Source organism: Macaca nemestrina, chromosome 16 (assembly GCF_043159975.1).
Source record: "Macaca nemestrina isolate mMacNem1 chromosome 16, mMacNem.hap1, whole genome shotgun sequence".
NCBI lineage: Eukaryota > Metazoa > Chordata > Mammalia > Primates > Cercopithecidae > Macaca > Macaca nemestrina.
The window spans coordinates 22,854,669-22,868,216 of NC_092140.1; the positions used below are offsets into that span (position 1 = coordinate 22,854,669).

The 13,548-nt window shown below is 33.6% G+C and overlaps 1 protein-coding gene and 1 non-coding gene across 2 annotated transcripts; both read left to right on the forward strand.

Annotated features, from left to right (window-relative positions):
- Positions 1-6,385: 6,385 nt before the first annotated feature.
- LOC105477153 (mitochondrial import inner membrane translocase subunit Tim9) lies at positions 6,386-7,172 on the forward strand. The gene has a single exon (XM_011733532.3). It carries the CDS (start codon positions 6,616-6,618, stop codon positions 6,883-6,885), a length of 270 nt encoding a protein of 89 aa, XP_011731834.2. The 5' UTR covers positions 6,386-6,615; the 3' UTR covers positions 6,886-7,172.
- A 4,661-nt stretch (positions 7,173-11,833) lies between these two features.
- LOC112426031 (U6 spliceosomal RNA) lies at positions 11,834-11,935 on the forward strand. Its single transcript, XR_003017283.1, has one exon. It is a non-coding gene; the product is annotated as a U6 spliceosomal RNA (small nuclear RNA).
- The last annotated feature ends 1,613 nt before the right edge of the window (positions 11,936-13,548 follow it).

The following is a 13,548-nucleotide window of genomic DNA, read 5'->3' on the forward strand; positions in this document are numbered from 1 at the left end:
CAGGAAAGAAAAAAAGAACATGACTTTCATTTATCTTCCTTTTAATCAAAGCGTGAATTTGAGGAGATCAGGTCCATCCCTCAAGGCAGAAGGCTAAGGGCTCTGTAATCATCAGATATTAATCTATGCTAGGACAGACTCTACTGTCTACCTCATTCCTGAAATGGGGCAAATTCATCATTTAAAAACACATCTTTGGTTTACCTTATAAAGAGATGAAAACTTACATATAGTAACCCTAATAATAATTAGTGATATCAAATTTTATATTTTGCCAGTGTTTGTTTCTTTACATATAAATGTTATAAAATAACCAAGACATTAACAGATACAAAGATTTTTATAAAAATAGAGAGCCTGTGCACCATGATGATAAGTATAGTACTTACCAGCATAAGAAATACCCTCTAAAGTAGTGTTGGCACATCTGAAGTTAAAATGGACTTTTCCATCATTATTCCTTTATGAAATTTTAACATTTTGGTCAATTTATTATGATACTGCAATTTTGGGTGAACTTGAATGAGTTCATGTGTTTGTTAGGATACAATATATTTATGTGGAAGCATGTGTTTTGCTTGAGTAATATAATTGTGAGATCAAATGCAGATTTGAACATTACTATCTAACAGCAATATACACATTCACGACTGAAGAGTCTTGTTGCATCATAAGCTAAAATCCTGGTATTTAAATTCCAAATTAAGTAGTACTAACATCTTTGTTGGAGAGGGCAATATAAAGTGTCTGAATCATGTCTTGCTGTTATAGGAAAAAAATGCATCCAAAGTAAGTATTCAAGTATCTCATACTTGAATGTTAACAATTACATAAAATAAAGAGCATGGTGAGGTTGCCTGCATTTTACTGTAAAACAAAATATGGGTTGCTACAGCTTACAAAAGGAAAAAAAAGGTAAAAAGGAAACCTGTACAATATTGCCTTAAATAAAAAGATAATTCTCTAGATGAAGCTCTAATCCCTAAAAGGTCTAAGTACAATCAAGAATTATCCCCAAACCAGTAATAGGAGTGGCCTAAAAAGTGATAGAAAATATTGTTGATTGTGGTATCACTCCCTGGAAATAAATGTAAATGTTACTGATGAGTGTCCATTTCAAGGCCTTCCAAAGGCCTAAGAATTTGTGATCAGGGCTTATGGTTTTTCACTGAATTGGGAAATAATTCTTCAAATCTGCATGGTATCTTTTGGGTTCTCCCTCTATTGTTTCTTTAGTGAAATAACAGAATTGGTCTAGGATGTGATTCATGATTACTAAAGAATGACAGGGTCTCTTGGCAGTTCGGGGTAAACTCTGGTACATGTCGTTGGAAACCACATACCAGACATTTGTGTCTTTTTCCTTCTTCTAGACTTCAGCTGCTGGTAATTCTGTGTGACCTCACAGGGCACAGGAGAGATTCGGGGTCTCTCAAGGTCTGCATGGGTCCACAAGGTGTGACCAGCATCACTTCAGGACTTTGTCACTTGTCTCCTGTGGCCTCATGGCTAAGTCATGGGCAGAAGAGAGCTCTTCTCTGGTCTGTGACAAAATGTCCCTTTATTCCCATGATGCTTGACTTTTGATATGTCCTAAGGAATTTAAAAAACTATATTTTCCTTCACAAAGCCTGGCATTCAAAGATTTTTCTGCTGCACCTTCAAAAATTCTGTTTTGGATACCGGAAGTTAAATAATAAACTCTGCTCTAACAATCCTTATGCCCTGTCTTTCAAAGCTTCCTCCCCTGTACCCTCCTCATCCCTGTAGATAAATGCCTCAGGAAAACGTGGAGAAGATCAGTATATGAAACTGTATAGGAAAAGAGTATACTAATTTTAAAAATAATATTACCTGTGTTATATATGTGTAAATAATTATTAATATCTTGACTTGAATATATTGGTTTGAATTTCTGACTACTTTTACTTGGTCATTAGAAAAATTATTTTCTTATATTATAGCGAACATTTTAATATATTTTAAAAATTATAAAATTGCATTCTGGAAAGCTTGTGTGAGGGAACCAGCACAGTCTTGTCAACCTTATCTTGACCAATGAGAGAAAAAGAGGGCAAGAAAAAGACAGAGAGAGAAAGAAGATGAGAAAGACACACACGCACAGAGATTTGTGCTTCATTGTAGTCACATAAAATAAAGTTAAATATTGGCACCTTTGTTCACATTCATTACCTACGTTTTTGTCTATTCCTGAATCTGGCCATTTATAAGACTGAAATTTCTGTGATTTTGTTATCAATGTTTAGGAAATCTTTATACACAGAGCATATCAAATATCTGTCATATTTATTATAGTTCATTATTTTCCTTTAGTTTTAGATTTTATCATTCTGATTCTATTGTTTGTTGTAATTTCCATAATCCTTTTAGGCTTTAAATTCTGCAAGTAAATGAACCACAATTATTGCATTCTTGAATTAATCCCAAATACTCCAGAACAATAGCTTCAGATATTTGTTTCTCAATAAATATTCTTCAATAAATAAATATTTGAATATTTCCTAGTCTTAGCTTGGATTGTATTGGTGTAAGTCCTTATGGCCATCTAAAGAAAGATAAAATAATCAAAATGGGGAAAAGAAAGATTCACCCTTTACTGTGTAGAGTGCTTTGACTTACTTACAATTTTTCTTTTTAGTTATAAGAGCAACTTTTTTTTTTAATATAAATCATTGGAAACTCTAAAAGGAAACTGAAAAAGAACACAATTTACCATCCAAAACGTTATTGATATTGATGTTTTAAATATTTTAAAATATTTTCCCATTTGTGTATAGTTGTATTTACATTTAGTTTACATTTTTTATGTATCTGTGAACATAGTGAATATGTAAATGATTATTCCTTTTAAAACTAAATATGTAAAACACTGATTTGGAGACTGAAGGGAATAGTCTTCCTCATGTGTTTCAAGAATGATAATTTCATCTTTGTTTACAAATTGATATTGACAACTCCTTTGTTAAGTATTGTATCCTCTCAGTTGCTAAGATCAGCATTAGTTTTTGACAGTCATTATACTTCAAAAAAGTAGGCCTTCAGCTGCTGTAAGTGATTTTAGTAGCCACAGATTAAGAAAATTGATAGTGATAAATGCCATATGAATTTGTATTTCATATATATTTTATAGAATACAAATTCATATATATTTAAAGTGACATATATACATATGTATCAGCACAAACTGGAAAAACGAACTATTCAGTATATAGTCATGCATATGGATTTTCAGACCGTTTCTGACACCTGTCTTCATCGCAATATCTTCCTCCCACTTGAACTCCTCTATGGCTCACACCGTATGAACCACTGTGTGAGGATGACAAATATATCTGTCAGTCACCCCCAAAATTTATAATCCCATTAAAGTAAATTAACTCCACTTTGAAAAGGTTGATTCATCTACATTTTTCCTCAAAGCGGTTTAATCTCCTTATTCTCAAAGCAGACCATTTTGAAAATTACTTCCTACTTGTCTATCTCTCAAGATAAAGAATGACTTGAGTTCACAGCAAAATCCAATGATAATCTGCAGAATTATGGGCTACTTTACCCCAATCTGTGTAGGATACATTGACACATGTCTCTATGGAGAGAAATGTGGGCATTTTCAAAAGACAAAAGAAGAACGTTTTGTTTTTTTATCAAGGAGACCTTTCAATATTTTAAGTGCTCCTCTGAAATCTCATAAAATGTTTTCTTTCTCTTTAAATGTCAAGGTAATGTTCTTATGACTAATGTAAAATCAAACTCACAGCTCATTCTTTGCACCTTAAATGACATTAGCAGGTCGAGACAAACAATCATAAATAGGTTTTCCTGAGACTAAAGTTAAAACAACATTACCTTCGGAACTTAAATTCTTAAATAATGAATAATAATTTTTAAAATAGTTTCTGCTCTACATATTTTTAAGATATGAAAGAAATTTCAAAGTACCAAAAGGGCAAAAAGACTCTCAGATGTTCACCACAAATTTAATTGCATATCCAGCAGAGAAGCAGCTATATTTAAGTTTGTCTATTATTACTCAAATAATCAAATTTGCTTAACTATGTAAAATTATGCCAGCAATAATGTATGTTATATTTTATCATTTGCCACATTTCCAAATTATGCTACCAGGGTTATTTTGTTCACAACATTCCTAGGAAGCATGTAGATTAAGTATTATTATCCTCATGACAAACCCAAGGCAGAGATCACAGAGCCCAACTGAAGATCACACAGATAATTAATGCCAAGGATAGGACTGAAAAGAAGATGGTTTCATTGTGCCAAATTTTTGTTCAACTAGATTGCCTGTCTCTACTGATAATAATATGAAGTGCTTTATAATAGTTAATATTTATAAGGTAAGCCTTAATTATTAATTCTGTAGTCAATGGTTGGTATGGTTTGGCTGTGTCCCCACTCAAATCTCACCTTGAATTGTAATAATCCCCACATGTCAAGGTTGAGGTCTGGTGGAGATAATTGAATCATGTGGGCAGTTTCTCCCATACTGGTCTGGTGGTAATGTATAAGTCTCATGCGATCTGACGGTTTTATAACTGGGAGTTCCCTGCACAAGCTCTCTTGTCTGCTTCCATGTAAGATGTGCCTTTGCTTCTCCTTTGCCTTCCATCATGATTGTGAGGCCTCCCCAGCCATGTGGAACTGTGCATCTGTTAAACCTCTTTTCTTTATAAATTACCCTGTTTTGAGTATGTCTTTATTAGCAGTGTGAGAACAGACTAATACAATGATCTGTATAAAAATGTGAAGAAAACAGATTGTGAACACTGTAGCCAGGAAAATATAATACTGGCATAGAATACCAATATTAATATAAATAATCATTATGTGCCAGGCAGGAGATATACACAGTCAACTCCACATGACCCCATTCCTATGGTTTTGACTGGAGGCTGTCCAGCACATTGCAACTGAGATGGTGGCCTTGATAATTCATGAATCATCATTAGAGCCATTCTTCCCTTTTCTTGAAGAATATTGCAAGTTTACAGATGAATGTCTGTAAATGAATGCCCTGTCCTGTAGGATCTAAGTAGTTTGACAGCCTTCCTTTATTTATAATAAAAATTGCCTTTCTCTATTGTCTAATAACATGTTTCCCATTTCTACATGAGGCTTCATCAGAATACCCTTTAGTGCCTACATTTCTTCCAACAGACTATACGTAACTATTTATGTATTCTTTAAGAAGATGGAATCAGGCCGGGCATGGTGGCTCACACCTGTAATCCCAGCACTGTGGGAGGCTGAGGAGGGTGGATCCCGAGTTCAGGAGATCAAGACCATCCTGGCTGACATGGTGAAACCCCTTCTCTACTAAAAATACAAACAATTAGCTGGGCGTGGTGGCAGGCACCTGTAGTCCCAGCTCCTTGGGAGGCTGAGGCAGGAGAATGGCATGAACACGGGAAGCAGAGCTTGCAGTGAGCCAAGATTGTGCCACTGCACTCCAGCCTGGGTAACAGAGCGAGATTCTGTCTCATAAAAGAAGAAGAAGAAGAAGAAGAAGAAGATAGAATCATTATCTATAGCCCTGCTTTTTTTCTTTGTAGTCCTGACCAGAATCACCTTTAAAGCTGCCTCCACATTTTTTCATATTGGTTATAGCAGCAACCTACTTGTCAGTATCAAAAACTTTCTTCATCAATTTTGGCTGCCATAACAAAATTCTATGGATTGGATGGCTTAAACAACAAATATTTCTCATGTAAATATCAATATAAATAATTATCAATATTTATATAAATGATAGTATTATTGTCTATGAGACTATATAGATATATATCCCATTATAAAATTGTCTAATAAAGAGATGTAATAAATTAATAACAAGATTCAGCTATATGATGCCTACAAGAGACTCATCTCACTTTTAAGGACACACAGAGACTGAAAGCAAAGGGATGGAAAAGATACTCCTTGCAAATGTAAACCAAAAGAGGGTAGAAGTAGCTATACTTATATCACACCAGATAGACATTAAGTCAAAAATTTTAAAAAGAGACAAGAACACTATAGGCTGGGCGTGGTGGCTCACACCTGTAATCCCAGCACTTTGGGAGGCTGAGGCGGGCGGATCACGAGCTCAGGAAATCAAGACCATCCTGGTTAACATGGTGAAACCCCATCTCTACTAAAAATACAAAAAGTTAGGGAGGCATGGTGGTGAGTGCCTGTAGTCCCAGCTACTCAGGAAGCTGAAGCAGGAGAATGGCATGAACCCAGAAGGCAGAGCTTGCAGTGAGCCAAGATCACGCCACTCACTCCAGCCTGGGTGACAGAGCAAGACTCTGTCAAAAAAAAAAGAGAGAGAGAGAGAGAGATAAGAACACATATAATGGGTTCTTTCCCATCTGGCGGCCGCGGCTCCTGTCCTGACCCTGACCCGCCCTCCCGAGGCTCAGCCGTCCCCCAACGCCCCCCAGCCTTGCACTGATGTCAGATGCGAGAGCCTGTGCTTAAGTAAGAATCAGGCCTTACTGGAGACATTCAAGCAAAGGTTGGACAACTACTTTTCCAGAACAGAAACGAAACTCATGCATCAGAAAAGGTGACTAATAAAGGTACCAGAAGAATATGGCTGCACAAATACCAGAATCTGATCAGATAAAACAGTTTAAGGAATTTCTGGGGACCTACAATAAACTTACAGAGACCTGCTTTTTGGACTGTGTTAAAGACTTCACAACAAGAGAAGTAAAACCTGAAGAGACCACCTGTTCAGAACATTGCTTACAGAAATATTTAAAAATGACACAAAGAATATCCATGAGACTTCAGGAATATCATATTCAGCAGAATGAAGCCCTGGCAGCCAAAGCAGGACTCCTTGGCCAACCACGATAGAGAAGTCCTGATGGATGAACTTTTGATGAAAGATTGCCAACAGCTCCTTTATTGGAAATGAGGACTCATCTGATAGAATCCCCTGAAAGCAGTAGCCACAGTGTTAAACCATCTGTCATGACTTTGGCAAATGGAAACCACTGGAGAAACAAAATTGCTATTTACCAGGAATAATCAAACTAGAAGGTCTTATTGTTCAATGAAATAATAAGATGCAACATTTGTTGAGGCCTTATGATTCAGCAACTTGGTCACTTGATTAGAAAAATAAACCATTGTTTCTTCAATTGTGACTGTTAATTTTAAAGCAACTTATGTGTTCAATCATGTATGAGATAGACAAATTTTTATTACTAAAAGTAAAATAAATGGAAATATCACTGAAAAAAAAAAGAACACATATAATGATAAAGCAGTAAATATATATGTACTCAACATTGGGGGCAGCTAAATATATGAAACAAATATTAAACGATCTGAAAGGAGAAATAGATTGCAGTATAATAGTAGTAGGGAACTTCAATACTCCACTTTTAATAATGGACAGATCATCAAGACAGAAAACTAATAAGAAAACATTGGACTTGAACACCTTTCATCAAGTGATAATGGACATGTATAGAACATTTCATTCAATAGCAACAGAATACACAGTCTTCTCCAACATACATGAAACATTCTCCAGGACAGATTATATGTTAGAGCACAAAACAACTATAAGAAAATTTTAAAAAGCTGAAATTGTATCAAGTATTTTTTCTGACCACAATGGTAGAAAATTGGAAATCAGTTACAGAAGGAATTTTGGAAAATTCACAAATACATGGAAATTAGACAATATACTCTTGAACAATAAATGGGTCAATGAAGACATTAAAAGGGAAATTTACATATATTTTAAGACAAATGAAAATAAAAACACATTATACCCAAACTTATGGGACACAGCAAAAGTGGGTCTGAGAGGGAAGTTTTTAGCAGTAAATGCCTACATCAAAAGGGAAGAAAAATCTCAAGCAACTTACAGTTACTCCTTGAGGAACTAGAAAAAGGACAAACTAAGCCCAAAGTTAGCAGAAGGAAGTTACAAAGATCAGATCGTAAGTAAGTAAAAGAGAGACAAGAAAAAAGTGAAAAGATAAATGAAACTGAATTGAATTTTTGAAAAGACAAAGTTGACAAATGATTGGCTAGATTCTGGGAAAAGGGGAGAAGAAAAGAAAATTAGAAATGAAAGAGTAGACATTACAATCGATACCATAGAAATACAAAGGATAATAAAATATCACTATGAATAATTACATGTCAGTAAATTAGATAACCTAGAAGAAATGGATGAATTCCTAAACAAGGACAACTTACCAAGACTGAATCATGAAGAAAGAGAACATTTGAACAGACCAATAATGAATGGGAAATTGAATCAGTAATAAACAGTTTCCAATTAAAGAAAAGTCCAAGACCAAATGCTTTGACCACTGAATTCTACCAAACATTCAAGAAAAAGTTAATACCAATTCTCCTCAAACTATTCCAAAAAATAGAAGAAGAGGGAATAATTCTACACAATTTTTAGGATGCCAACATTACTTGGATATCAAAGCCAGACAAGGACACTACAAGGAAAGAAAATTACAAGCCAATAGTTTTGATGAACCTCAACAAAATGCTAACAAAGCAAATTCAACAACATTTTAAAAGGACTTATGCACCATGATCAAGTCTGATTTATCCCTGGGATGCAAAAATCATTCAACATACAAAAATCAATAAATATGATATATCATATTAACAGAATGAAGAACAAAAGCCATATGATAATTTCATTAGATACAGGAAAAGCATTTGACAGAATTCATCATCCTTTTATAATAAAAACTCTCATCAAATTAGCTAGAACAGGAATATACTTCAACACAATAAATACCATATATGAAAAGCCCACAGCTAATATTATACTGAATGGCGAAAAATTAAAAGCCTTTTCTCTAAGTTCTGAATTGAGAACTTATGTTTCTTTTCTTAATTCAAAAAGAATACCTATTGCTTCTCTTCAATATAGTAGTGAAAGTTCTTGCCAGAGTAATTAGCAAGAGAAATAAATAAAAAGCGTTCAAATAGGAAAAAAAAGAAAAAGAAGTGAAATTGTTGCTGTTTACCGTCAACATTTTCTTATATATGGAAAATCCTAGACTTCACCAAAAAAAAACCCCTGTTGGAACTAATAAATGCATGCGATGCAGTTACAAGATGCAAATCAACACCCCGAAATCAGTTGTGTTCTATACTCTAATAATGAACAATTCAAAAAATTCCACATGTAATAACTACAAAATATTAAATACTTAGGAATAAATTTAACCAAGGGGTTAAAAAATAAGTAAACTAAAACCTATAAAAAGTAATAGAATAAATTGAAAAGAGCATAAATAAAATAAAAAATAACCTGTGTTCATATACTGGGAGAATTAATAATGTGAAAATGTCCATACTACTCAAAGCAGTCCAAAGAGCATGGAGTCAGTGCAATCCCTAAATTTCATTTTTCTTCATAGAAATAGAAAAAGGAATCCTAAAATATGTATAGAACCACAAAATCCATGGATAGTCAATGTAGTCATGAACAAAAAGGACAAAGCTAAAGGTGTCACACTATCTGATTTCAAACTACAGATATAACTTGTTTGTTTGTTTGTTTTTTATACTTCACTTTATTGCACTTTGTGGATATTGCATTTTTTACGAATTGAAGGTTTGTGGCAGCATTGCATTGATCAAGTCTATAAACACCATTTTTTTTCCGACAACATGTGCTCACTCCACTCTCTGTGTCTGAATTTTTTTAGCAATAAAGTATTTTTTATGTTATACTTTTTAAAAGACATGATGCACGCTTAAGAGATTGTAGTTTAAATATAACTTTTATATGCACTCAGAAACCAAGAAATTCATTTGGCTTGCCTATTGTGATATTTGCTTTACTGCTGTGATCTGGATCCAAACCTGCAATATCTCCAAGGTATGCCTGTGTACTACAAAACTAATGTAATTAAAACTGCATGGTATTGTAATAAAAACAGATACATAAACCAACAGAATAGAGAGCCCAGAAATGATTTTTGACAAAGGAGCCAACAACATACAATAAGAACAGGACAGTCTTTTCAAAAAGTGTTGCTGGGATAATTGGATATCTACATTTAGAAGAATGAAATTGGAAGTTTATCTAACACCATACACAAAAATCTGCTCAAAATTTAATAAAGACTTACATGTAAGAGCAGAAACTGTAAAACTACCAGAAGAAAACACACACAACATTTTAGAAAAGCTATATGATCCCAGCACTTTGGGAGGCCGAGACGGGCGGATCACGAGGTCAGGAGATCGAGACCATCCTGGCTAACACGGTGAAACCCCTTCTCTACTAAAAAAATACAAAAAAACTAGCCGGGCGAGGTGGCGGGCGCCTGTAGTCCCAGCTACTGAGGAGGCTGAGGCAGGAGAATGGCGTAAACCCGGGAGGCGGAGCTTGCAGTGAGCTGAGATCCGGCCGCTGCACTCCAGCCTGGGTGACAGAGCGAGACTCCGTCTCAAAAAAAAAAAAAAAAAAAAAAAAAAGAAAAGCTATATGACATTGGCCTGAGCAATGATTTTTTTGGATTTGACCCCAAAAGCACAGGCAACAAAACAAAAATAAACAAATGGGATTACATCAAACTAAAAACTTCTGCACAGCAAAGGAATGCATTAGCAGTGTGCAGACACAACCTGTGGATTGAGAGAAAATATTTATAAGCCCCACATCTGATAAGGGGTCTATATCCAAAATATATGAAGAACTCAAGCAACTCAATAGCAAGAAAACAAATAACTTGATTTAAAAAAATGGGCAAGGGACCTGGTTAGACTTTTTAAAAAATACATACAAATGGCCAACAGATGAATGAAAAATGTTCAACATTAATAATCATTAGAGATAATCATTAGGAAAATCCAAATGATACCATAATGAAATATCACCTCACACCTGTCAGAATGGTTGGTGTCAAAAAGAGGAAAGTTAACTAGTGTTGGAGGATGTGGAGAGCAAGGTACACTTGTATATTGTTGGTGAGAATATTAATTAGTACAGCCACATGGAAAACTATACAGAGGTTCCTCAAAAAAACCTAAAATAGAACACCATGTGACTTAGCAATCCCATTTCTGGATATTTAAACAGGATATTTGAAATTAGTTTGTTGAAGAGATGTCTGCACTACCATGTTCTTTGCAGCAATTTTCATGATAGCCAACCTCAGCAGCCATTAACAGATAAGTACATAAAGAAAATGTGGTATATATACATAATAGAATACTCTTCAGCCTTAAAAAAAAAAAAAAGAAAAGAAAAAAAGAAGGAAATGTGATCATTTGTAACATGGATAGAATTGGAGAATATTATGCTAAGTGAAATAATCTAGGTACAGAAAAATAAATACCACTTGTTCTCACTTATATGTGGAATCTAAAACAATTGAACTCATAAAAACAGAGAGTAACGTATAAATTGCAGAGGCTAGAGGTGGAGAAATAAGGAGATGATGGTCAAAGGGTACAAAAGCTTAGAAAGGAAGAATGAGGGTATTTTTTTTCTTCAGATCAATTCCAAAGCATGATGACTGAAGTTAATTACAGTGTATTGTCCATTTAAAAATGGTTAAAATAATAAATTTCAAATGTTCTCAACACAAAAATAGTAAGCATTTGACATTGTGGGTATGCTAATTAGTTTGATTTAATTATTTCACAACGCATTTATAAATCATAGCATCACATTGTACCCCGTAAATATATATACTTATACCTTTCAATTTATAAGAAACATTTTAAATATTTAAAAGTTTGTCTAATGATCACTGAGACAAATAAGACCAAAAAAAAAAAAAAAATCTTAAAATCATGCTTGCCTTGGTGGCACATACACTAAAATTGGAATGACTCAGAGAAGATTATCAGGGTCCTTGCAAAGAATGACATGAATGACATAAAACTTCAGGAAGCACTCTGTGTGCATTTTGTGAAACATGCTCTTGGAAATAATTGCTGAATTATAAATTTGAAAGGGATTCGGCAAGACATTCAACAGTGGATAACTACTTTTACTGGAAGTAGGTTAGCAATATTTAAAGTTAGAATTTTCATATATTAAAGTAATTTTTAAATTTCAAATTACAGATCTTATTTGTGAAAGTAGTCTATTTTACTTCCTTACCACTACCCTCCCCAGTATGCTACTTTATTCTCATGCAGTGAATTTGGGAATGAATAATAATTGTATTTTAATATGATATAATTAAATGAAATATTGAGATATTATTTATAATCCACCAATGTATGTATACTTTACTTGAAATATCCAGAGAGAATTAAGAAATAAATTAGAGACAAGAAAAGGCATATTAATATTGTGGAAGTACCATATATTTTTAAAGTAAATTGTAATAAACTACAGTGTAAAACAATTTAAAAGATGTTTTGATAAGAACAATTTATTTCTTAAATATTTTTCAGCTACTAAATCCATTTTTTCTCTATATATATATATGTTCACATTTAGATATGCAAACTTTTAAGTACCACTTTATGATTAATTAAAACATCTTTCCTACCTTTATAGTTATTTGAGCTTGAAAGTTCCCTTTTGAGAAAACGTCACTGAAAAGAGTTAAGGTGAAAGGAAAGAGTGAGAAGGAAAATGGTAATTTTAGGAATATCAGCTTTTAAAAAAAGTAAAGCATATTGAAATGCCAGTTTGGAAAAATATGTGCAGCATAGTAATTAGAGTAATAGAAGACAGTATGTGAAACGATATGTCTAAATTCAGACCTGACATATTGAATGCATATGCAACTTGATTTTGGAAAAAGCAATTGTTATTTGTTCTCATAAAATGGAGAACTATCATATAAAATTAAAATAGAACAAACAAATGAGGGGTAGAAATGCATCAGTTTAACAAGTGTACATTTTATTTCAAAATTGAGCATTCTAGCAAGAAATGAAGGAGTAGCTTTATGAGAACAATATGCAAATTGAAATTCATATTGGAGTGATCTGCAATTAAAAGATACGTTGAAAGAAAGGCATTCTAGAATTAGTAGTTTTCATTGACAATATGCTCTGTTATAAAAAAGTCATAATTACATATGGATTATAGTCATGCATAGCATAATGTCATTTCAGTCAGTGATAGAGCACATATATGAAGGTGGTCCCACTAGATTATACTTTTTCTATGTTTAGAAAAAGTCCATATATAGGTTTGGTGTAGCCTATATATACAGGTTTGTGTCCTACAAACAATAGACTATACCATATTTTGTAGGTGCGTAGCAGGCTATCCCATCAAGGTTTGTGTAAGTAAACTCTATGATGTTCACACAAAAATGAAATATCTAAGAACACATTTCTTGGATTTCATTCCTATTGTTAAGCACTTCATGATTGTATATTTCTTAAGTATCATGTGAGAAATTAAAAAAAAATTTTTTTATTTTTTGTGCCTAATTTGATCTGCACCCAAAATAATCTTGGCATTCATGATTATAAAGCACTGAAAACATGTTAGTAAAATTAAGGTTACTTTATAATAATGGAGGGAAGTGGACTTACTCCATT